The following is a 27466-nucleotide window of genomic DNA, read 5'->3' on the forward strand; positions in this document are numbered from 1 at the left end:
AGATGTAGAGAAGGTAGAGGAAAATCAGGAGTGGAAATACTGTATGTCCCGCAAAGCCAAAAAAGTGCAGCTAAGAGCAAAAAAAGCCAACAAAAAATATTAAAACTGAATTCTGGCTCCGCATTAGATAAAACATCAAGCAAAAAAGGTCACAAAAGTTCAACATGTGCTTCTAATGAGTGCAGTAAGGACAGCACAAATGGCGCCATCCATTTGTTGGATGAGCATGGTTTAGATCTAAGCCAGTAGGACGAAGAATCCAAGGCTCATCTGCAGATGGAAGGGCAAGATCCACACAACGACCTAATTTATGCCCAAAATAAGTCAAAACAAGTATTGGACAAAACGGTCCCCCAGACAAGCTCACAGAGTCAACATAAATCTATTGTGGCTACAAAAGGGGATGCTTGTGCTAGTACTTTGGGTGCTACCAATTCCCAAGGAGTAAAAACAATCCAATTTAGCTTCCTTTCACCAAACAATGAAAAAAAATAACTTTTAGAAGAGACAGTTGTGATGGAGAACATGCAAAGGAAGTAACTTTGTCAGGACCCCTAAGGCAAATTGAACAAAACCCACATACATATGTTTGAAGCATAACAATCCTATCAAAGGAAACTCCTTAAAAACCCATATGGGTAGTGGGACCTTGTTGTGTAATCGTACTTTGAACACAAATGAGGAGCTACAGCGTGTTCCCAATCATTGTGAACATTCTACTACCAATGAGGCGAAACAGGAGCAATTGCCTAACAATGGTGATGATCTAGGGGGAGAAGGGTCAAATACAGCAAGTGTAAATAATCAACATAATTACTCTGACACTGCTAGGATATATGAAGATATACCGAAAGAGATGCACATGTTTTTTGGTTGGAGTATAGATGTAGCATCACATGGAAGTGATAGAATCAATCACAATTATTTGTTAAATGTGTTCCAACAAATACCTACTTTGCGAAATCTAAATTCCCAAGATATTGGGCCTCATTACGAGTTTGGAGGCAGCCATGGCGCTATTAGCAGAGATTTAGTTTTGCATAGCATGCGATTTTGCTTTTGCATTTGCGTGCTATTAGCACCATGGCTGCCTCTAAACCCATGTCTGGGTCCGGGTAGTCGGAATGGGGACTTACCCGGTCATTCCAACCTTGGAGGACCCGGTAAGTCCCCATTCTGAAAACCATTCCCCATTCCCTTTTGAGCCCCCATAGGGCTCAATGGGATTGGGGAAGGAGCTAATAACGGCCCGCAAATTGCAAGCCCGTATTTAGCTCCCTGGTCCCTTAGCGGGTCCCGCTAAGGGCAGCTGGTAAAACCAGCCGGCCCTAGTGGGACCCGCTAAGGGACCTTGGAATGCGGCGGTAGGGGGTTAACGGCTGCGGCATCCTTACCAATGCCATTAACACCCTACTGCCGTACTCGTAATGGGGCCCATTGAATGGATCAAACTCTCTCCCATTAACAATAGGATGCTATGCAAAACTAAACCTCTGCTAATTATTAAAATGTTGTGGGAACAAAGAGATAGTTTCAACATGCTGGGATATGAACTGTATGTTTTAGAAAATATGCAGGAGTCTACCAGCTTCATTGAATATCAACCACAGAAGATGAAGTGAAACGCAATACCAGGTACAGAAGAGGGATCTAATCTAGCTTTAAACCAAGACATGCTAACACAATTAGCTTCAGTTGTGAATGCTCCTAAGAGTTTAGCATGCTCAGAACCTTTTCTGAAAAATGTGAGTTCCCTCGATACCAAGTAAGAACACTCATAACGTACACACTTTTCCTTCCTTAGTTGGAATTGTTGTGGGTTCAATAATTTGATGAAATGCCATTCTTTGGACTCAGTATTTAACAAACCCAGTATTATTCTAATACAGGAAACTATGGCTGTGAAACATCTTCACTTGGATGGTTTGACCTCGCACTGTCATCCCGCTAGATGTGGGACTCTGGGTCGACCTTCAGGTGGCGTTCTGACACAAGTGCATAACAGCCTGAAGATCTCATCCAATTTTGTTTCTACCATTAACAAACTACTTGTTATTCAGCTGATATTTAACCATATACATATATTAATTATAAACCTGTATTGGAACCCAAAGCTGCGTACCAAAGAAAGCATAATAATTGACCTAGACGCAATCTTACAAAAAGCTCTCCTACGTAATGCGAAATACGAGATGATTATAGGAGGAGATTTCAATGCCATCTTGAAAGATTTTTTCCTCCCTAAAGTTGGACAATTCAATCATTCTCTTAACTCTTTAGCGTATGAAAGTGGGCGGTGTTGGACGAATTCTCTAGTAGATTGTAATATTCATCTAATCCCTCATGCCAATGACCAGTTTGATTATACTTGGAGGAGAGGGAACTCACATTCATTGATTGACTATATTGCGGTTTCTGAAAATCTGCTAAAGATGTGTGTACCGATTTTAATATTTGACTTAGGCTGTGGTGATCATATGATGTTAAATCTTAGAGTAAACATCCCAGTTGAATTATTCACGTGTACAAACAAGTTGTCATTAATCGAAGTAGATAGGCAGGCTCTAACGATTCGATGGAATCCAAAAATGTGCAGAAAACTGACATACTTGGTAAACCGAGATATGTGGAAAATAGATACTAATGCAAAGATCATCACATCCAACCCATCCATTGTAGGTCATAATATTTATGTGATAAGATATTATCTTCAACAATTAGCACAACACCATCTTGTAAGTAATACTAGTCCACACCAAAATATCTACAACACTGAGATTGCTGTACTGAAAAGTATACTCAATAGGGATATTAGAAGGGCAAAAAGATTGGGATGTGAGGTTACATATTTTAGTAAGGCAAAAAAGCAAATACAAGCTCGATATATAAGTAATCTTAAAAGACGACAAGAACATTGGCCGAGAATCAAAAAATGATTTTGTTATTGGGTAAACGTGAAACAAAAGACATCTGGGCCATACTTCGCAATCCCAGTAGACTACCACACTCTGAGTTTAGTTCTTCTATAACAGGGGAGGTGTGGTGCACATATGTTAGAAAAAGATATACTCTACCCAAAAGCATCTTTCCTGTTGACATCAATCTCTATACTAAAAAGATTCCTAGTAAATGTCTGTGGCAATTGGAGGATTTCATATGTGCCATCAATAAATTAACTGAAAGGCCGCAGGGCCAGACGGGCTACCGCCCTGTCTTCTAAAAGATGACCCTCGCTTTTGGGCAAACATGATTAAACCCACAATTGATTTGATCTTTGCAACTAAAATCATACCTTCCTCATGGCTCACCACCATCATTGTACGGATTCATAAAAAAGGGCCCATTGATGATCCACGCAATTATCGCCCAATTTTATTAATCGGTGTGCCTGCAAAGGTATTTGCAACTCTTCTTTTAAATGAATTGGAAAAATAGGTATCCGAGAATCAGCTTTTATCATGATTCCAAGTGGGATTTAGGAAAGTGATGGGCACTACTCTAAATGCTACGATTTTGGCCCATCTCCTAGAAACCTTGCATCTCACTTGTTCAGGGGCAATTTACATGGCATCGGTGGACCCGTCTGCAGCATTTGACAGCGTTATTCGAACACTGTTATGGAGCAAGATGATTCAATATGGGATGCCGGACCACCTTGTAGGTTTGATAGCTTTACTCCATAATCATACCTCTTACAAGGTACGCCTCAATCGTTCTGGGTTCATGACTGACTCAATTGATACTGAAATTGGAGTCAAACAAGGTTGTCAACTCGCAGCTATACTTTTTAACCTTTACATCTGTGATATTGATAAGATCTGGGAAAATCTTGACACATATCCAATCAAATTAGGAGATGCCAGAATCAACTGGCTAGCCTTTGCAGACATAGTTTTGTTTGATCGGACGCCATATGTCCTTCAAAAAAAGCTCAGTTTTATGCCTATGCTATCAAACATAATCTAACAACTAATCCTTCCAAATCTACTATAATAGTATTTGCTAACAGAAAAAAGTTTGTAGATTTATTTGGGAGTGGGATAGGGCGAAAATACAACGTACCCTGGTTACGCGTTACTTGGGATATAATCTTAGTGATGCAAATTCTCTGTCTACGTGGAGTAAGACCCTAAATTTAAAAATAGTCCACGTAATCTCACAAATTAAAATTACATATCAGGGGTACTCAAGATGTTCTTTAACCCTGATTGAAGATTTCTATACTCTAAAGGTAGAACCTATCATTTTGTATGGATTGGACCTTTGTTTACTCGATCTGACTAAAGTATTAAATACATTACAAGGCAGGATTTGGAAAGCGGTATTGGGCCTACATAAAGCACTTCCAAATACCATGATCCTATATGAATTGGGTCTTAATTCTCTTGCTGTTAAATTCTTTTGCAGGATGCTAGTGAAATATGGTAAAATGCTATCCCCTCTTCCAAACTCATTTTACGAAGATCTTGCAAAAATGGTCTTGGATCAACAGGTATGTTAGAAAGATGCAAATCATTTGAATTTAATTGCCACTGATCAAAAAGACTTTCATGATCGTCCATGTAGTGTAAAAAAGAGATTGTTCCAATTAGACTGGGTAAATAGTATTGACCCGAATGCTACTTATAAATCAAATGCAGATCATGCATGCTTTATCCACAAACAACATCCGTGGTTGCAATACCTGTTAATTTTTCCATGCAATAATGCAAGAAGTCTGTACTTGAAATTCAAACGAAATATCTTCCATACAAATGAAGAGATGAAGCATTGGGGTAAGGAAAAAAATTGGGTTTGCAATGATGTCTGCAGATTTTGTGGAGAGTGTGCGAGTTATGAAACATTGAAACACATTGTGATATATTGCGGACACTTTGAAACTCTGCGTACAACACATTTGGGGACTTACTTCAACGTAGACCTTCCAACTTCACGTGAACTTTTGTGGACACAGTTCTAACCATAATGTAGGTCTACATAAGTGACATTCTGACCAGAATTCAGAGATGTAATTTTCTTTCTTTCCTTTTTGTCTCGACATATGTAATTGTGATTTACAGGATGAAATTTGTGTTTTGGAATGATTGATTTTAATCATGTAGTAATTTCCGAAATGTATTCAGTCTTAAATGCATGTAAATATGTTATGTTTTAGTTGGCATGTTTTAGAGGAACAATGTGATTTTTGTTCTGTATTCTTTTATAATTATGGTTGAATATTTGTAAAGGTGCTTTGTGCCAAATACAAATAAATAAAAATAAAAAAATAAATAAACTATATATATATATATTTCATCCCAGACATAGGTATATTTGACCGGACCAAGGGAGCGTGGCCAACAGCCATGTAGAGCAGACGTGTCTACACGAAGCTCCCGGTATATCCGACTAATGTCGCATGTAGCCCCTGAAAAGTGATCGTCTGAAGACCGTCTGCGAAGACTAGAGAGTCCTGGGCAGGGACGAGCTGAGAGTGCAGAGAGAGCAGAGCCGGAGCGGGGGCCCAGCGCTTAAAACAAGACAGCGGCCGTAAGTACTGAGCGAGCAAGGGTTGGCGCAGACTCTGGGTCACAGTGAACTACTGTGACTGCTGGCGCACCCAAGGTGAGCGTGTGAGGGCTGGTGCCCGAGCAGGAGGAGTCTGTGCAGCTGATACCGTTAGGCCTACAGATGGAGCAGAGGCTGGGAGAGGGAGCCTCACCGGCCAAGCAGGAAAAGTTGCAGCCCCAGGGTTAAGCTGTTGTCAGAGAGACGGCAGCAGCTAGGGGCTGACTTGGAGGAGCCCCGGTGAAGAGTGACTGCATGGCAGGAGGCAGCGTCTGGAGCACAGAAAAGTCGGCCGGGTGCCTTCAGGCATGGACGAGGGGCAAAGTGTGTGGCACCCTGGGGAGAGCACTGAATTTGGACTTGCTCATTGCCACGTGCCCAGCTAATAAATGATCCAGGAGACAATAGGACTGTCGCCGGAGTAGATGAAGGCTGAGGACTGGTCCATAGGGCACAGCACACTAGTGCGACTGGTGCCAAGAAGGAATAAGAGTTGTGGGTAGAGAGATTCTGCAGGAAGAAACAGCAGAAAGGGCCGGAGGAGACAAATGGGCCGAAGGCCTGGAGACAATATGGGAAGACAAGAAAAGCGAGGTAACCACTCTCTTGAGACTTATGCTGAAGAAAAGAGGGGCTAATCCTAGCTCTCCGGGTGCACTGGACCCAAACTATGAAGGGAACAGGCAGGAGCAGGCGGGATCAGACAGCAAGATTGCAGAGGCAATAGCGCCATGAGAGCCTCCCTGGAGGTGAGAATTGATGAAGTAAAGAGCCATGTCGTCCTGCTGAGACAAGATGTGCATACACTGGCGGCACAGGTTGGGCCACAGAAACACAGGCGGAAGAGGTGGTCGGCACCATGAAAGAGCTGAATTTTAAGGTATGCAACCTGATGATGAAAGGGAAAACACTGGAAGACAGAGCTGAGGATGCAGAGGGAAGAGCGAGGTGGACTAACGCCAGGATCCTAGTTCTGCTGGAAGGGGCAAAAGGCAGAGATCCGACCACATGTGTTGAAAACATGCTGCTACAGGAGGTAGGCCCTGGCACGCTGACGCATGGATTCACAGTAGAAAGGGCGCATAGATCCCTATCTAAGAGTCCGCTGGGAACAAAAATATCTAGACCTACTTGGAACTGGCTGGCGGGGTCCCCCAGGTTGAATGTATATTTTTGATGTCGCTGTCAAGTATTGCTTAGCCTTGAGCGGGACGAATGGAAGTTAGACCTGAATAGCTGGGTACTGCTGGGTGAAGCAGATGCAGTTCTAGTTTTGGTAATACATTTTTATGGTTGGATTTAGTTTTTTAAGCTTAGGTTGAGCAGCAGTGCATTATTGTAGGGGGGGACATGGGCAGAGGAGGAGGAGGGGAGCTCCAGTTTGGGGGCAGCCTTGAGGGAGTTTCAGAGCCTCCCTGTCAGTGCTGGATAAGCAACGACAGGGAGAGGCTCTACGAGTGAGGGGTAGACTAAAGGTTGGTTGTTGAGGGGTGCTTACATATTTGCGTATGAAAGGAGTGGGAATTGCCATGTTACAGGAAACACACCTCACGGCTGAAAAGCAAGCTAATATATTGAGAAGATGGGGAGGTCACAGGTATGGGGCTGCCTACTCCACTTATGCTAGAGCAGTGATAATATGGATGGCGCCGGCGGTACCCTTTACAATGAAGGATGTTAGGACAGATGATGATGGTAGAATGGTCCTCATGTATGGCTATGTGGACAATAGGGAAGTGTGTATTATCAACATGTAAGCCCCTAATCACGATGTGTCATCCTTTTTTTGAGCTTTATATGTCACACTGGCTCCATTCAAGGGGATGAGGTGGATCTGGGATGGAAACATCAATTGTACATTGAACCCATGGTCGGATAGGTCAGATGACAGACACAGAACTCTGGCCCCACTGTCCAGAATACTGGGGAAGCTGCTGGAAGATTTGGAAGTGGTAGCGATCTGGAGTTGGTTACATGGGAAGGTGAGGGAATATTTGCAATACCCGAGCCGACATAAGCTCTACACTCATTCTGACTACCTTTTCACAGGGTGGGAACAGGTAGTGGAATTCATTGATACCACGTATGAAGGTAGGACACTTCATACTTCAGACCATTCTCCCTTGTTGGCCAGCTGGAAAGTAAATGCGAATCACCCACCAGTGCTGACGTGGAAGCTAAAGGCGGAAGCTCTTCAAGATTACCTCCTTAGAGAACACATAGTTTGGAAGAAGGAGGAATATTTTGAGATTGATAAGGCTAATGTTCAGGGAGGGGAAGTCATGCGGGATGCATTTAAGGTGGTGATAAGGGGAGAGGCAATAGCTAAGGTTGGAAGTGACAAGAGGGAACCGTAAATGTATTTGTCAATATCGCAGGTGAAGATTAAGCAACTGGAAAGCGTACAGGCAGCGACTGTGGGAACGGTGGGAGAGCTTTTAAAGCTATATTAGGAGTTTATGGGACATTGGGATAGACTGGGTAAATATGACTGTGCGAGGTAGAATGAAATATTGCATGAGCAAGGAGATAAGCCCAGCAGAATTCTTGCTTAGCTTTGCCGCAGAGATAGTGCTAGACCTGTTAGTGAGATAGCTGATGAATCCGCCTAGTTGTGGAATCCCACTTGTGTGCCTCATTAAATGCTACTTTGGTTGAAGCCTGAGGAACAAATTGCTTATTTACTTTTTATTAATACTCCAGAGGAGAAGCCATAATTATCCATGGATCAGTGAGCTTAGTTAGCCCATTCTGTAGTCGATATAGATACAGATACAAGATATATCCTAGTCTCTGGAACCATACATATTATTTGTGCCATTGTCATCACTGTCTATGCACCCAACACTAACAACCCTCATTTTTTACTTCAAATTGTAGACAAATGACTAAAATATATCTTATATCATTTGCACAGGGAATGTCAACACTATTCTAGATCCAGTACTGTTCAAATCCTCTAATGACCTTCCTGCCCAATCACACTTGAGATCAAACAGGGAGATCATTCAATCACTGCCTCATTTTGGTTGAGTAGATGTCTATCAGATTCACCCACAGACATATCATGAATATTCATTTTATCCTTCCACGCATGATATGTACTCGAGAATCGACCTAATCTTAACTTTGTTTGTATTTCTCTCTGCAGTGCCTGCCGCTCTGCAATTATTCACACCACTTTTCTAATCAGCTGAACCTTGTTCTCTCTAAATGTCATCTAGAACGTCCTCTCTGCGGTCACAAACCTTCTTCTCTCACTGAACCAGTCATTGCAGAAAAGATACAATTTCAAATTATACCATTCTTTGCGATTAAGCTAGGCATGGTCCTATTGGTTTCTACAGTGTGAAATGTATTCAGGGTATTTGTTGTTTATGCACCAGAATTCTTCAATCTATTTGTTGCATTTGACAGCGTAATGTTGCATGTTGGGTAAGACTGAGGGGGAGATGCATTCTTAGGAGAATTAATATGCATCTATCGGTGATGCAACTGTCATACACTCGATCAAATTGAAAGTAGAGGAATTCTTCTCCGCAGCTGACAGAGATACAGTAGCCGAGATGTGCGCAAAGGGGGAGAGGCAGGTCAGACTCTAGTGAATCTCCTTCACAATAAAATAACCCCATAGTGAGTGTGGATCCTGAGGGAATAGTGCACAGTGACCCTCACCAAGATCAACTTAATTTTTGTTAGGATTTTCTCAGCTCTCTATTCAGCTGGTGATTAAGTAAGGCAAGATAGCCTTAGTGATTATTTAGATTTGATCCTACTTTAACATTGGCAGCTTGCTTCAGGTGATTATGAAGACTAGAGAGACATTTCCCTCTTCTAAAGCTCTAGGACATACGTGCTCCTAGTTTGAACTTTATAAAACACTGCATTATTGGTTTCAAATCTGCTCAAAGTGTGGGAGGAGGCTGTGGACACTCCCCTCTTTCTAACACAATGCACTACACCGTGAATGCTCTGCTCTTGAAACCAAAGAAGGACCCTTTCCTTTGTAGTTCATTTCATCTTCTTTCTTTGATTAATACTGATACAAATATGTTTTTCCAAAATTGTTTTAGACAGGCTACTTAGCTTCATTACAGGAAGATCAACTGCTTTAAGTTTGTGTCACCTGTTTGTGCTCTAACACAACTTCACCCTGACATTCAGGCAGTGGCAGCATAACTCGATGCTAAAAAGCATTTAGTTCAATTTCTTGGTCCTGCATGTTTGTAGTCTTGAAGAGAATGAGTTTCAAAGCTACTTTCTAGAAACAATTTATTATATTTGCCACCAAAGGTAAGGTTATGGTGGGGTGGCAGGTCAACAGTCCAAGAACTTTGCTCTGGGGTACAAGGGTGTCTGCTTTCCCCACTCCTTTTCATTTTATCAATGGAGCCATTAGATGCTAAGATCAGAGACAGGCACTTGTGCGATGGGTTCGCAATGGGTAAGTATAGAATTGTAATTTCCTTTAATGCAGATGATATTTTGATATGCATCAAAAACCTTGAATTTAATTATTTGTCTTGTAACTGAAAAGGTGGCGTGCTTCAGGAACTATTCGGGACTGAGTATAAATTGCCCCAAATCAGATCTTATGCAGTTGACGTGCAATACATCCTGTACTTTGTATGCTCATTGATACAGGTGGGCAGATCAGCCAGTGACATATTATGGGATTCGAAATGCAATGATTTTGGCCAGACTATTGGAATGAAACCACACTATACCTAGACTCATTTGAAGTGAAAGTGAAGAGATAGTTCTTGTTACTCCGCTCAGCGTATCTTAACATAGCATTAATAAAGGTGGCTGTACTTCCCAAATTATTATACCTTTTCTCGAACATTTTGGTCTGGCCCTGGATGTGATTTCCTAATCAGAGTTTGGACTAACCTGATTCGCCTAGTTTGGTATCCAACTACTTCTACGATTGGTTGGGTTTTCCTGACTAGAACCCAAAACGCTGGGTAGTGTTGCTGCCCTGGGCATAGAACTTTTTCTTGGCAGGACAGCTGCAGTTTGCAGTGCATTGGTTTGAGTTGGAGACCCTCTCTCATGTCTTCATGGAGATCATTTCAGTTAATCCTTATTCCCTTTCTTCCTTTATTCTCTTGGGTCATGTGCTTGTGGTGTTTAGGTTTGATGTAGTCTGCTCTTTTTGCATAGAATAGATTATTTGAACTTTTATGAGTTATCAAACCATATGCCCCTGAGACGCCTATGTGGTGGCGGTCATCTTACCACCCACCTGCGATACAACCTTCCACATTTCTTTGGCCTCTTATGGCATATATATGTTGAAGGCACCTTCGTCACCTGGCAAGTCTAAGCTGAAAAGGATGAGAATTTTCAGGCAGAATTTGTACAGTATGTGCAATGCTCTTTGTGCAGTTTGGCCAGCTTTCCCTCCTGAACCTCCCTGGCCCCTTTGCTTCAGTTTATTCTGGGGGAATCATTTGGGAGAGACCATACGTCTTTGGTCTACCAGAGTTCTGGAATTTATACTATTTCTTGATGTTCTTTTAGACTGAAGTGGGAGCTTGAGTTAAACAGACTCTATGTGACTCTATGTGAAAATGTCACCAGGAAAATGCAGTTGCGTGAATATGTAGTCAGCCAAAGGTTGTTTTAAAATATGTAATCATTCAAAACAGGCAATCCAAAGTGTGAACATTTTGCCAGTAGTAAGGTCGCCAAAAAAAGTCTATTTTAAATGTGCAAAAGTAGAAGGCTATAAACCTAAATATGACCCAAGCCTCTAACAAAACCTCCACAATCACCTTAATTCCATTCCTAAACCTTCCCCTAACTCTAATTACAACCCCTTTTCTACCCTGAACAGAACACTAACCCTCCAGTGCACTAAAGCATTTTATTTGCATGTTACTTAATACAAAATAAATAAATAAACAGTGAACCTATCTCCAACCCCATCACCGCAAATTACATTGCCCTTGCCCTAACCCAAACCCTTGTTCTAATACTAACCGTAGCCTTACCCTAACTGCAACTCTACCACTTACCCTAATGCTTACTTTACCCGAACTGCTAGGTTTATTCTAAACGCTATCCTACGCCAATATCACCAGCGCTCTCCAGCCTCCATATCCCTTTCCTTAACACTTAACCAGACCATTATTACTTTATTAGCCCTTTTTAAGGCTACCCTTATCAAAAGCCCTACCCTAACACTTAATGTACCCTCACGACTAACGAAACCCCAACATCTTTAATCTAACCCCTAGCATAACCCTACACCAGGCAATCACAAGCCCACTAAATACTCCTTAACCTAACCACTATCCTAGCAGCACTACATTTTTAGTTACTTTTCAGCTGTATATGTTGACTACTTTTTGCTCAGCAAATATTTCACTGCAGAGGTACTTTTATCACAACATTTGCACTGACTACCTTTTTGCTGGCTACATTTTCACTGGATACCATTAAACATTACCTTCAATGATGAGCAATAGACCTTTAGGTGAGCTTATTCACGCAAAATATTCCTCAAATCATATCACAGGTGGATCCAAGTCAACATCCTTAATAGATCCTTTCTCACATCTGCCTGTTCATTATGTTTTGAATGGTTCTGTCCCCAGCATTGTTTGGGTGTACTCATTCGCTGGTCACTTCCTTTCATATTCTCTTGCAATGTCCTGTGGTGTTCTTCTTGGTCTGAGGCTGTTGATAGATGAAAGGATTTCACAGGTCTTCCTCTCTTATTAATTCATGGCTGCTTATTGGGAGCGTTCTCAAAATATCTTGTTAGTTGTGACGCTTGCGTTACTCATCACCAAGTGTTGTATACAGCAGTCCTTGAAGGGTAGAGGTTCACCTCTGCTTGCCAATTGGCTTCCAGAGCTTATATTGTGTATTAAGTCGGAGGAGGGTTATTGTCTCATGCTTTCTTCCAACCAGCACCCCTGAGATACATAGGGCTTCTTTTGATTTTAATTGCTTAATACTACCTCAACACGTTGCTTCGTGATCCGACTTGCAAGATGGCCGCAGCCTCTTGCCTGTAATTTTGTTTGTTTCAGGTTGCCTAGCAACCTCCTCACACAACGTGCCTATAGGCGGATGGTACCGCCGGAAGGCGGAAGACAGCCCCCCTCGCCTAAGACCCCCAGAGCACAAGGCCTTTCCTGCCCATACTGTCAGTGTCGTCAGGGACGTTGGACGCGTAACTCTGCTTCCCACACTATAGTCGATTACCCACTGGTACCTTACCAGATTTATAACTACGGCAGGGATGACATCTCCAACCTCGTAGTGTGGACTCCCCGTGATTGCAACTACCATCAACTATCTGTCGCACGCCTACTGAATCAACTCATGTGGTAAGCCGACCAACATCTACAATTATGAACTCCCATTCCAACAACTAGTTCTTTGAATGTTTCATCTGCCTTACTTACTCCACTAGACCGGCAACCCTACCCTCATGTCTTCCATTCACTGCCTTACTGTCTGCAAGGTCTATGACTAATTATAAACGCTGCCTCACGCTTGTTACGACCAAGGTAAACGGAGCTAGCTGTTGCTCATTGTTTTACCATTGCATCTCATTTACCTGCCTGCCAAACATAACTGTTACCTTATTTAAACTGCAGTCTAATTTTGTGTACACATATTTCCTCTGCTGTTGTCCACTCCTACACCACAGCATTCACTTGTACCCATCAGAATTATGCTTTTGTCCATCTTAGTAGATAACCAACAACGTTGCATTATCTATTGTATACTGTATTAACTATCACTATTCAGCTAGTCTCTGTCGCAGACTATTGTCATATCTGAACATAGCGATATTCACTGCACTGTCCGACCACCTACCTAATTATACTGCGTATTAAGCCATGTGCTGCTCCGCAACCAATATTGTAGGTTTACTCCTTCTGATCGGCTCCATTTCCAAATTCACACTACCCTCGCACATCTCCTGTCCTATGGCCAACCTCCCATCACAGAATACCTTGATGTTAACTATCGCAACAAGGATCACACTACACAAACCTCAGCTCCTGCTTACCATGACCAATCCTCTTCCTCAATCAGCTCTCATTAAACCTACTAAATTCCAACCCTCCCTCCAGTATACTCTGAACACTCGCATCACCAAGAATGAACTTCCTACATGTCCCATTTGCCCACTATAACCTACCCAATGGCTCCAAATGTATTCCTCTAGGCCGACGCCAAACAAACCATGTCCCACGAAGCTCAGAAACTTCAGACTAGGATTCAGACTAAAATCTTCATACCAACCTCCAACTAATGATAGCTTCAAACAACCTACCTCATTTAAGAAAATAACTAAGTATAAATCAAACAATACTACTCCTTCCAATAACACCTCACCACAGAAAACACTTGTCACTGTGAACCTTGCTCATGGACTGACCATCAACTCATTACCTTTACCCTCCTTTACCTTTACCTAACACGGTGTCCCCCATGCCCCCCCACCTTTACCAGAAACAAACTTAAACTAACAGTGGAGAACTTACTACCACTACTCCAACCCATCACCAACTTCACCACTTATAGCGCAGACCCCACAATCCTGGTAGAACTCTATAACCACATGATCAGCCAATTCATGGATAAAATAGCACCTTAAAGCACTCCGTAATGACAAAAGAAAGGTAGAACATTCATGGAAAAACGATCCTACAGTGGAAAACAAGGAAAAACTTGCCACAATCTCTAAGAATTATAAATCCGAGATACTTCAAACCAAAAAAGATACATATGACAACAGAATTAATAAAGCTAATTCTAACACTAGATAACTCTTCGTTATTTTAAGACAATTAGAATCCCCTTTCCCCCTTCAGACACTTGTACTAAAGATAAAGCCTGGCGCACAAATATTCAGGCAGCACCCGCAAATTAAATTGACCTCCTACAAAAGAAAATTGAAGATAAAAAACTCAATCTCTCTGAGAATCTCACCCAGCAGAAATCACTGCCAACTTTGGAAAAACCTTGTCACTGCTTTAAAGTTGCCCCAGTTCCCATTCATGATGTAGAGAATATAATAGCCTCCCTCAAACCTTCCAGATGCCAGGGGGATACCTGCCCGGCACCAAAGATCAAAGAAGTAGCTAAGGATCTAGCACTGTTTATTACAACACTAATAAACTCGTTCTTTGACACGTGCACTGTCCCGACTAACTTAAAAGATGATTGGGTCCTCCATCTATTAAAAAAAAACAACCTTGATCCTTCCATCCCAACTAATTATAGACCAATAACGGCTGTTCCATTTCTGCTGAAGATCGTAGATAGGGCAGTATATGTTCAGATACAGGCCTACCTGGAAGACAACAACCTCCTGGGCTTATGACAATCAGGTTTTAGACCTAAACATGGAACAGAAACAGCCTAAATAGACTTGAAAAACCAAATGTATGACATCCGGGACAAAGGAAACCTTTCCCTCGTACTACTCCTGGATCTCTCCAGGGTGGTGCAGCTGGAAGTAGAAAGGAAAGGTTTACATGTGTTGATGAGCTTGCCGTGGCAGACGCTGAGGCGTTAACTTGTCTTTTCAGGTTTAAGGCTGAGTCTAGATAAAAGATAAAAGTCAAGGATTTTTACCTTCTTGAAAACTGGGATATTGTTTCCGTCGATGTTGAATGATTTGAAGAAGTTGCTTAGTTTATTTAGCCTAACTCTGGAACCAATAGATTACTGTAACACCTTGTATCTAGGGTTAAGTAAACACAACGTAAATAAACTCCAAATCCTGCAAAACAACACATTAAGGTCTGCGTGAAACATTCAAGAAATGCAACGCATCTCCGTTCTTAGACGTGGCACAAAATGGCTTGCTGTAAAGGAGAGAATCAATTTCACAACTTTAACTCTCACCCACAAATGTCTTGCCAACCTGGCCCCGAAATACCTAGCAGACAAATTTGCCAAAAACATATCCGAACGACCTATCACAACCTTACATTCTCACTGCCTTAGGGTTCCCAGATACAAACTCAAGAAAGTAGGGGGAAGCAGTTTCCCTGTATTGGCTTCTAAATTATGGAACTCCTTGCCTGTAGAATTAAGGTCTGAACCTTCATTCCATCGCTTCAGAAAAGACACAAAAAATGGGCTTGTCTCTCTTGACGTATAACCCTGTAGCCTCAGACCACAACTGTAATTGTAATTGCATACACTGGTAAAATAACTCTGTTATATATTATGTAATATGTAATATAATGTTTGCTAGTAATTGTATATACTTGTAAAATAACTTTGTAATATATAGTGCTTGCTGCTTGATATAATAAGGTAATGTAATGTAATGTCATTCTCTGACTGTATGCTCTCTTTAAACAATGTAAGTATCGTAAATATGTTCCCGTTTTATTGTTGTGCATGTAACATGTAACCTGTAATGCGCCCAGATACGCCCGGGTTAGGTGCGCTATATAAATAAATAAATAAACATACAAACAAACATAGCTTTTCGATAGGTCTGATGTAGCTGATTCCATTGATCCTCGTATTGATACAAGGAGAAAGGGTGGGTAATGTTGCATAGAGCTGCAACATGAATGCAAGGAATAAAAGCCTTTAACGCCTTGCATTCACACCATGGCTAATTTTCATTCACTTGGGGGAGAGTAGGGGCGGAACACAACTTGTGTTTGTTCTGCGTCTCTTCCTCTCTGCCATTCAAATGCTCCAGTATTTGCGTCGGTAAGGATTTTTATGCCAGCGCAAATGCTGGAGATCCCTATAGGGTCTTCCAGTTTTACGCACCAGCATAAAGCAAGCGTACCCCATAGGAATCCTTTGCACATGCTTCCTGCCATGCGGGCATGGTAATCAGTGTTCACAACTAAAATAAAACCCTCCCCAGCATGCTAGGTTTGATTGTAATTGTGAGCACTGATTCACTGCTTGCCATGCAAGCAAGGCAGGGAGCGTGTACAATGGGTTCCAGTGGGGTCTCCCTGCTTTATGCTGGTAAAGGTAAAGCAATCACACGTACACTCATTTACCAGTCTCATCATTTAAAAGCAGTTCATGGCATAAAATCAGTATCTGATAAAAAAAAAAACATACATTTAAAATAAAAATATATACATATTCCAGTCGATATCATAAAAAATATACAATTTTGAAATCAAAGCAATGAAACACAGAAGCCAACGTCAAATGGAAAATCCTAATTTATGTATAAAGTCTCATGTATTCACAAAAGTTATATCAATCTGACATTTGATACTTGTTCCTTATGAGTAAATCCTTTCTTAGGTAGGTATTCATTGCCCATTTTAATGCTTGATTTCTAAATAAAAACAGTGTAACAATGCTGGTCCTAATTGATTAAACCATCTCAGCCCTGGTATTTATTTTTGAGCACCAGCACTTACCGTCTCAGACTCAGTTTAATTATGAAGTGGTGATAGTGCATCCATCAACCCCAATGAGCAGATGCGAGCTGGAGTGTAACCCCAAATATGTTGACACTGTGGGGAGCAGCTTTTGGTGGTGCAAGAAGTCCTAGAGAATGTCTTCTCACAGTGTCACATGTGTACTAGACAATATTTGGGCCCTGACACTTATTTATTTTCAAATTAAGCACTGGTAATAGATTAGATCTTAATTGAACAAATAGAGAGATATGGGATAGAAATGCTACCAGAAAGCAGAAAGACTGTATAATATGAATGATACAGAAAATGGGGCATTTCCACACTTGGATCCTTAAGGTGGGCATCATAGTTAAGTCGCTGTGGTGAGAGGACTATAGGAGGGAGCAGACATATTGGTACAATGAACTGGGACAATACAGACACACAGATACATTGTTAAGAATTATTTACAGTTATGTGACAATCTTTTTGATTTCTGGAGATAGTAAGTTCCAGTAAAAGTGCACCAGCAGTGAAAAGCAGTGGAAATGTGAGGCAGTGAAGGGTGGATGGCGGCGGATAGATTAAAAAAGCACTTGGAAGAGAAGAATGCATGAAGGAATGTAACAGGAAATGAAGTAACCAAATAGTGGGGGAGGGGCAATCCATGGATGAATTTAAAGATCAGAAGTGAAAAGGGATTGATTGTACGGTGCCAGCCACCTTCTATGGAGGCTATGGAATGAGTTGGGACAAGATCAAGGGACGATACAGCGGGCATGAGCAACAAAGATCAGTACTTTTTGGAGAGAAGTGAAGGAGTAAAAGCGTACAACCAGCGAGCGGTATGCTAGAACAAGATGACTAAGAATGAGGTTAGAAAGCAGGGTTTTAGTAGAGTGGTAGGTGAGGTGAAGATACACTTTCTAAATGTCCGTTTATTTGTAGAACCGTGGCAATGGATATGATGAAATGCTGGCACTTGAGGTCACCGTTGAAAAGGACCCCAAGGTTGTTAAGTCTTGACTGATGTAGTAAAGTGAGCAGGGGGAAAGGACAGGGGATGGAAGAACAGGTGGGAAATGTGATGCAGGGAGGTAGATTATCATTATTTTAGAGAAAGTGAGCATGAGGGACTGAAGTACCAACCAGTGGTCGAAATAAGAGTGACAATTGGATAAGCGGGATGATAGTTCAGAGGGAAAGGTCAAGAATTTTATGTGTCATCAGCAAACAAATGGAAAGAGAAACAAAAGATCATCTTGCAGAGATCTTTGGAATGAAAAGCAGTGGACCATTAAAGGACTCCCACCGGCATGGGGTGGATTGTATTGGAGGTGTCAGTATTCCATAAGAGGGAGAAAGATTGGTCCAAGAGGTAGGAGGCAATCCAGTTTAGCATTGTGGATAGGGAGCTTATGCTGGAGAGAGTGGGGAGGGATGTGGAGTTCACAGTATAAAAAGCAGCAGGTAGATCAAGGACAATGGGAATAGAGGAAAATCATTAGTGTTGGGCAGTAGTAAAAAAGTTGGACACATGTCTCGGTGCTGTCTCTGAGCGAGCCTGCTGCAAAATGTACATTGGAGGGGGGTTGCATAGGACACTGGACTCCAGGTAGTCAGTGATTTGGTTGAACACAACCCAGTCCAAGATTATTTTGGAGTAGTGGGTGAGAGACATTTTGAGCACATGGACATGGTCCACATAATGGGACATTGGTTATACCAAGGACACTGATGCAACTGTCAAGGGTACAAGGGGAACATCATCATTGCCACCAGACAACTGCACTGGTCTAAGTTTGCTTGAAGGACTAGAGTGCAATTTGGCATTGTAGATGTTTGAGGTTGAAGTCTCCAACTAGGACAATAGGAGCATTGGTCGCTAAGGAGTCAAGGATTTCAAGATGAGGAAAGGAAGAGTTGAGGAGACTAGGTGGCTGATAATGAAGAGAATAGTAGAAGGTAGGAGGGAGGAGTTGGACAGCTGTGTGTTTGAAGGATAAAGGGAATGAATTTTGGATGGTGGAAGAGGAGAAGTTGGGCAGGCCTTATTAATCATGAGGCAACCGCTCTCCCTTATTTGGGAAGCCAAGAAAATTGGTAGAATATAGTATAGTCAAAGGGGGAGCAGCATTTGTGGAAGTGTTATGGGCAGTGATGAAATATTAAGTTACAACCATGACTAAGAGGTGAAGGTGATGAGAGTCACTGTAGTCTGTGATATAAATTGAGGGATAGACAGAAAGCGATAGGAGTTACTCCAATGGGAGAAAGGGTGTAGATAGGCTTGGAGCTAGTGGAGTGAGTGTGCAGAGCAGTGAATATGGCTTTTGTGGTGGATGTGAAGGACAAGGATGGGATTAGAGGGGCTGGTGTGGGGGACACTGCAGGAATGCAAATGTATTCCCCATAAAACGAGTGGTTAGGATGTGTAAGCATCAGGAGGGCAATGATTTGGGGCCCAGAATTTCTAGAGCAGGGTCAGCATATGCACTGGCAAACAAGGTGAAGTTAATCACACCAATATAGGTATGAGGAAGCAGCGTGTGAATTTGGTCGGTTGCAACAATAATTTAAAAGATAGGCCTGTAGTAACCAATAGATAAAATAATGGTCTTCCCAGCATCTCTTGCTGGCATCTGGCTTGAGTTCAACCTCTGCTCTCATAAGTCGGCTAAGCATTTTTATGTTGTTTAGCAGAGAGGGATGCCACATATGAACCTTATTTTGTGGTGACTCCTGAATATGCTACATTATCTATGTACATTATCTGCATGGATATGTGGTTCATATCATATGCCTGCACAACAAACCACTTGTCCAAACCTCTGTTAGCATGTTTCACTAGTTCCTCAAGCCTCCATGTGTATGCAATACTTTGCTCCAGCAAGTTTCTATAGCTGCATTAGAGGTTATATTTCTAGTTTTTAAAATGTCCCCTTGTGTGTGCTTTCCTCCCCCACATCACTGCAAATATCCCATCAGCATATGCTGCTGTTTACACACATATTGCATTATCTTCCCATTCCTTCACTCACCTTCTCCATGATCTTGTCCATCTGTTTGTTCTGGATATCGATCTCATTGCCCACGTCTAGGGCCATGTTCTTGAGGTTGCCAAGTATGCTGCCCACCTGGGTCAGGTTTTCCTCCATCTCATCTTCCCGGGCATCATCGGTCACTCTGAAACCAGTCATACACTCCGCCATTAGCCTCACAAGCCAGGAAATGAGAAAATAGAAACATTAGGGACTACTCCAGTAAGCAGCACAGGAGGTTTTCTTTCACCTGCTGCTGCAAGCAAAGACCACCCAGGGGGATACATGAGAGGTGAAGAACAAGGCCCTGCTATTTGCTGCATATATTTGCTTTGACTGGTGAGTTAAATCTAATTGTTATGTTTGTGATATTTCAAAATACTGTCTCAAAAATATTGAGTCCAGCTACCCTATATCCTGAATGGAATTTCCGAGCCATAATCTTATCTTCTTTGAAAAGAAGGGTCACACCCTTTTGCTTTTGGTGAAAGACAGAGAGATGGATAGACTGAGAGGTTAAGACCACTAATCCGTCAATGCTCTAAGATCCAATGTTTCTTAGCTGTTGTTACTGGTTGGGCACGGGTCGTGATGTTCCCACTGATGGGAAGACTCCCCTGACTGAAAAAGTAGCACATCAATTACTTTATGATGGCTAACGTTTAAAAGTAAAAAGGTAATTATAAATTTGCATCTCAAGTCAGGTTGAGTTTTTGCAATGTTTCATGAATTTGAAGTAAAGAAAAACATAAGCTACCTCAGATTAAATATCAGAAGAAGAACTGACTTTGAAAGGAATGCAGTTTTCTTTGAATAAAATGGAATCTCATAGAACAAAGCGTACTATCTTTGTTGTAACATTAGTTTTTCCCTATACAGGGACGTCATTTTGGGTCTGCCTTGCTGTTCAGGTATTCTAACTGGTCCTATGAATAAGGCTGCAAAGTAAGAGTTTAGATCAGTGCTTGATGTCAGAAGAGATGACACTCAGGCACTCAGACCATGGTGCAGCTCTGTGTACTTAGGAAAGGCAACATATCTAGTCAAAGAACAGATCTGCTGCCATGATAGAGAGCAGCTTTGTGTGGAAAGATGGAAGATGTAACACCATGCCCAGAATATCTTTGTGTGCAAGTTCAAGTGGGGGGGTTCTCTGTGTGCACAGAAGAACTCTATCTGCAAGGACCGGAGAGGAGTCACATATGCACACACAACAGAATCCAGCTCCATGTGCAGGGACTGGAGAGAGCACACTGGTACATAGAACAGCTAGTCCAGTGTGAAGGAAAGAGGACACCACCGGTGCATACAGCATAGAGTGCACCGCATTTGTGTAAAGTGAATAGGTGCAAAGTGACTACTTAGAACCGAGAGAAATGCTCACTTTCTCACTTTATGGCAGCATATATTTGAAAATACACTCATTGTCACACTGCACAAGAGGTTTAAGAACAGGTACACTCAATGTCACACTGCACAAGACGTGTTAGAGCAGATTGCATTGGAGGAGACATAGAAAACCTCATTAGGAGTTTGCATACGCAGATCACACCGAGCAAGTCATGGCACAAAATGTGCAAGAACAGATCACAGACCACTGAACAAGACAAACTTAATAGGGCACACTCGGAAGTAAAGGTAGTATGCAGGTCACAATCAGGAATACAATGCACAGGTTGCATTCTAGCAAATCACTTTTGTGACTTTATTTCACGAAATGTACAAGAGAAAATCACACCTGTAAACAGATGTGCCAGGTGAGTTAGCACAGGCCACATCAACTGCTACAATGCACAAAACAACATTGTTGCTCCAACCACTGTATGTAAGAGGAAGCCAGTACTTGGTTTACACTCAAACTAGCCTGTCTCACTCAGATTTTTGTTATATGTCTCGAAGAATAACTTCAATGAGTTGGAAAACGGTGCTCTGTGGTACTCCTTGAAGCACAATGGAAATGACATGAAGTGCCTGCTGCATGGGGAGATACAGACACCAACTCCAAAAAAACACTTACAAAAGGAGGTATCGGGATAATCAAGCTGCAAGGTAATCCGAGTTAAATATCACACATCCTCTGTCAAATTGCAAACCTCCTACAGTGCGCACCTACCTGTCCGGACGTTGGATCGCCAGAGTTCTCTTAAGGTTGTGTGGGTGGTAGGCAGAAAAATCACAATAGGGAATGAAAGACAACAATATTTATATGACTTGTGGTGGAGACCAGAACAGGACAAATATATGATGTCTGAAAACAATGATGGCGGCCAGTGGTAACCATGACCCCATGACCAGAACAAGAGATGTTAAACATCGGCCCCCAGAGAAAATAGGAGCTGCCTAAGAGGTTTTAAGTGATGAATTCTAGCCAATTGTACCATCTCTGACATATAAACAAAAGCATAACAACAATGTGCCTGAAGCTTGAAAGTATCAGTAAGAATTTGAGGATAAACTACGGCAATGGGGGGCGAAAGCGAGATCATGGGTTAGTGGATTGGTGATGGGAGGTCTACCTTGCAGCATATGGAGCTGAAGAAGGGAACTATTATTTAATCTATGAAAGGTAAGGGGGCTCTGACTTACAGAGTTTGGAGATAAACAGGATTCTACGTGCATCAACAGGACATGAGTGGAGCACTAACTTACAGAATATGGAAGATAAGAGAGTTAAGCTTACAGGTAATGTTTGTATGCATTTACTAATCCATTTCTGTTTTTGTATATTGCTGCCTTCTGGCTGAAAGCACGTTGACAGGGGGATTACAAAAAGCTGCTGGGGCAAAGGGGAGGTATGAATGAAGTTGTGCTCAAAGGCAGAATGGGACCCGACAATTATCAGGCCTTTCTGAAATTTTAGGAAGTCAGTTTAACAAAAAGTGCAGTAGAATGGAGTTCCAAAGGGTAGAGCTTTGAGTATGAATGGATCTTCAACCATAACACTTGCAGCTCAGTGTGTGGGTGGACAGTGTGTAACGGAAAACCTGGCCTTCAGTGTCAGGCAGAGAAGTAGTAGTCTGTTGATGCAGACTGTGGGCATCCCATGCATAGATTTGTGGATGAAGTTAAGGTTATTGAAGTGTACTACTTGTTTCACATTGCAGAGATTTCAGGTCTGGGTAGATGTTATTCAAACATCTCAGGCCAACAACAAGCCAGTCAGTGTGAGCAAGCTCTTTTGGACTTGCTCAAAGACTTAACAAGAAAGCAGGCATGAGGAGTGGCAGTGACCAAGGAAATTCTCTGAAGTAGGTCCAGGTGATGGCCATGGTCTCCTGATACGAGCTTGCCGCAGAGAGGGCTTTTTCCCCCTTCTCCCTGTTCTGGAAAGCACACAATCCTCCGTGAGGAGCCCCCGCCTCACCTGCAGGGCCCCTGGGTCTTAGGATAGGCCCCTGCAAGAGAGCAATGTTGTTAATGGGGCATCCACTCGCATGTCAATGCTGTCTTCTTGTCTCCATTGCCCAGTGCCACTATACTTGGCAGTCCCAGCTCCCCTATGGCAGAATGGGACACTTAACATACAGAGCACACTCACAGCCTCCTGCATTATGCCTCGTAAACATGCCACCCGCAGCGCCTCGATGGAAGACCTCAGGCTCAAGGATGAATGGCGGTTTACACACAGGGGGCAAAGGGATTTCACCTTCTACTCCAACCGACTCTGTAGTTATTCAAGAATAGATTATTGGTTTGGCCCATCTAATAACACCCACCTGATCCAAAGGTGTGACATTCTCCCCACAACCCTGTCAGATCACGCATCAGTGCTCCTGTGCCTAACGCAGCCCGATGTTCCGTGAAGAAGACCACCATTGCGTAAAAATCTGCGAGCCCTAAGGTACCCAGACTGACTCGAGCAACTTGAGGGGTGCGTAGACCTCTTTTAGCAAACCAACATATCCCCAGAATACAACATGCTTTCAAAGCTTACATGTGCGGGCAGTGCATTTCACGATAGTCTCACAAGCCAAAGACCTGGTGACATGGGGAGAGAGGGAGGCGCAGCTACGGGATGACATATTAGACTTTGAGTTGCGCCATAAGCGTAAACAAGAGCCCCACACGCACCTGCTCAGACTTTGGGCTAAACATATTGTTATTATTATTATTATAAAAAGTATAAAGCGCAAACCAAGGCCCATAGGGCATCTAGGCGCCGAGCGGGTGGGGGCAGACTCCAAGGTACTCGGATGGCAACTGCTCTAGCTGAGAGGAAGAAAAAGATTGAACTGATGCGTCTTCAGGGCTCTCCTGAAGGGAAAATAGTCAGCCAGAGTTCTTAGGCCTAGCGGAAGAGCATTCCACAGGCTAGGCGCCAGGACTGGCCACCGAGGTGCTTCCGCTGGAATTTCGGAATCCTGAGAAGCTGATAAGAGTCCAACCACAAATTTTTCATTGGACAGTACCTTTCTAGCTTATTTATCAAAAAGTGAGGGCCCACATTATGCATGGCTCGATGGACAATACACACAATTTTGAACTCAATACGGGCCGCCACCGGTAGCCAGTGCAAATGGTGTAGCAAGGCTACAGAAGGGGTCAGCCGAGGCACCCTGAGCGCCAATCGAGCTGCAGCATTCTGGAAGACTTGCAGACGCTGAATCTGGTACTTAGATTGTCCCAGATATATGCCGTTGCAATAGTCCAATGAGCCAAAATTGGTGGCTGCCACAAGCGTTGTCCGGTTTTCAGGGGAGAGCAAGGGGAGAATTTTCCTTTAAGCCTTCAATTTTCCAAACCCAGCGCTGCAAATGGCAAACATCTGAACCTCTTGTGACCCATTAGGTAGGAGTTTAACTCTGAGGCTTTTCACTGAGGCACAGGGGGCTGGGCAGGGGCCAAGTGACGCCGGCCAATATTTTGAGTTCCAGAGGTGGTCCCTCTCCTGGGGTCCGACAACCAGGACCTCTGTTTTACTGCCATTTAGTTGCAGTCCATTGGCGGCCATCCAGCTACCCACCTTCTCCAGACAATCTTGCAGCTTCTCGGGAAGCACACCCTGAGAAGAGTCCAACTGAAATATTAGCTGCGTATCATCCGCATAAGAATTAAACAAAACTCCACATGCTGTGATGAGGTCTGCAAGCATTTGAACATAAAAATTAAAAAGAGGAGGAGAAAGGGCTGACCCTTACGGAACTCCACAGAGTAGCTCTACCCTCAAAGGATGGCAGTTCTGAAAGGAAACCGTCCAGTCAAGAAAGAGCGAAACCATGCAAGAGTGGAGACCCTTATACCTGCTTGCTCGAGCATATTCAGTAAAATCTCACGGTCCACCGTATCAAAAACCGTGGATAGATCAAGAAGAATAAGGACTCCCATCTCTCTGCAGACCTGAAGAGGTGTAGGAGGAGAATTATTTCTCACCTGTGTCTGTGAGGCCATCTCCACAGTTTGGCAATCTTTAATGGCCTTACGAATGTCAACAATTCTTTCTTGAAAAAAAGTGCTAATTTCATCGCATCTCAGCTGAGCATCTGGCTGTTTAACAGAAATCCCAGAGGGACACACTGATAGCTCCTTAGCTACCAGGAAGAGTTCTCTAGAGGCACAAAATGCCTCAGTAATCCTAGTTGCATAGTATTTTTCTTTTGCGGAGCAGATCAGCTGATGATAGCAGAGCACGGCTTGCTTATAAAGGTTGCGTGTGTCTACATCATATAACAGGTGCCATTTTCTCTCCGAGCGTCGACACACAAACTCACACAGATATCCTCCACCAGGGCCCAAAAATCATTCACCAGCTGGTCTGAGATGTTCTTTCGGGAGGCGAACAGACCCCTACAACTCATGGCGCTCGCACTGCAAAATAGGCAAACAGCACAGATTATTGATTCAATTCGAGACCACAACGGGACCCTTCGGATAGGTGATGGCAATATCAACGCCCAGTTTGCAGAATATTAGAGTGCGTTATATACTAATCACGACCACTAGGAAGCGTAGAGCATTAACAAATTCCTCACAACCATCACACTCCCCCAGATCAGCGCACCCCAGGCGGACGGCCTTGGGGCTCATATTACCACAGTCGAGATCATAAGGGCCATCCAATCCCTCGCTGTGGGGAAGGCGTCTAGCCCAGACGGGTTGACCATAGACTTATATAAAGTGCTGGCAGGCAGACTAGCACCAGTTGGAGTCAGTTTTCACCAGAGCGCGAGAACTTGGTAGACTCCCGTCTTCGATGCTGGCTGCCAATGTTGTGGTTTTCCATAAGATGGGATGCAACCCATAGGTTTGTGGGTCCTATCGGCCTATTTCACTGATCAACACCGATTCGAAGATCTTAGCAAAGTGCCTGGTGCAACGTATCGAGGAGATTCTACCGCTACTGATCCGCAAGGATCAAACTGGCTTTATCCACCATAGGCACTCAACCGACAATGTGTGACGGTTGCTGCACATCATTGCCACAGGGACGAAACTGTGTGGTGCATTGTTAGCCCTCCACACTAAAAGGCATTTGGTAAAGTCCACTGGGACGTTATGTTTCGAGTGCTGGATAGAGATGGGTGTCCATCGATGTACACAGATATGGTTAAACTCTGTTACACCAACCCGGTGGCCTTGGTGGTCACAAATGGGATCACTTCAGCCCCCTTCAGCTTACACACTGGCATGCGCCTAGGGTGTCCCCTGTCCTCACTTCTGTATGCCCTTACCATAGAACCCTTAGCAGTCAAGCTTTGCACTGACCCCGAGTGGACGGGCCTGCAGAGGGGGACTGAGGAACATCGAGTATCCCTTTACGCAGACGATCTGCTTATATAGGTCAGCAATTGCACTAATTCACTTCTGCGCCTGCAGCACCTGTTACAAGATCTTGGCCCAATGGCCGGCTAATAAATCAATTGGGATAAATCCGGGATTCTCCCGCTGCGGCCAGACATTCTGTGGGATCCCAGCGGGGTCATCCCCTTTAAGCTACAAACATGCAGCATCAAGTACTTAGGGGTAAACATAAGCGCAACCATAGCCAAACTGCTCAAACTAAATTACCCCCCTATTCTCCATAAAATTAAGCTGTATCGGCCCTAAACCTATCCATTATTGGCAGGATCAATGCTTTCAAAATTAACTACATACCAAAGTTGCTTTATTTGGCCACCATGCTCCATGTCGCTCCTACTCCGCCAATGTTTAAAGAACTGGATGCACATATTGCAACATTTCTGTAGCGGGGCAGGAGGGCCCCGCTCACAATTGAGGTGCTGCAGGCCTCTAAGGTGGATGGCGGGCTGGCCCTCCCCTCCTGGAAATTATACTATCAGGCTGCCCAAGTGTGCTGGGCTAAGCACTGACTCAATCCTGAAGATGGGGTTGGTTGGAGGGCGGTGGAGCTATCAGTGCTGGCGGTATTCTCCCCATCTGAAATCCTTGCCATTCCGCCTACCAATCAGCCTCGCAAGCAGTGTTGCATCCGATTATCGGGATGACGCTTACTCAATGGCACAAGATGAGGACTGTGCTGGGCACATCCGTCCACACCGCGCCGGC

The 27466-nt window shown here is 43.2% G+C and overlaps 1 protein-coding gene across 5 annotated transcripts in view; it reads right to left on the bottom strand.

Annotated features, from left to right (window-relative positions):
- Window positions 1-27466, bottom strand: part of LOC138566707 (synaptosomal-associated protein 25-like) — a 940697-nt gene that overhangs the window by 225783 nt on the left and 687448 nt on the right. For 2 of the 5 annotated variants that reach the window (XM_069644302.1, XM_069644300.1), the window contains one exon: window positions 19964-20108. In XM_069644302.1, the coding sequence (XP_069500403.1) occupies window positions 19964-20108 (145 nt within the window). Of the gene's footprint in view, window positions 1-19963; window positions 20147-27466 lie in introns of all 5 variants that reach the window. The other 3 variants (XM_069644298.1, XM_069644299.1, XM_069644301.1) reach the window with 2 other exon arrangements.

The sequence above is a fragment of the Ambystoma mexicanum genome, chromosome 2p (assembly GCF_040938575.1).
Source record: "Ambystoma mexicanum isolate Mex_15411 chromosome 2p, UKY_AmexF1_1, whole genome shotgun sequence".
NCBI lineage: Eukaryota > Metazoa > Chordata > Amphibia > Caudata > Ambystomatidae > Ambystoma > Ambystoma mexicanum.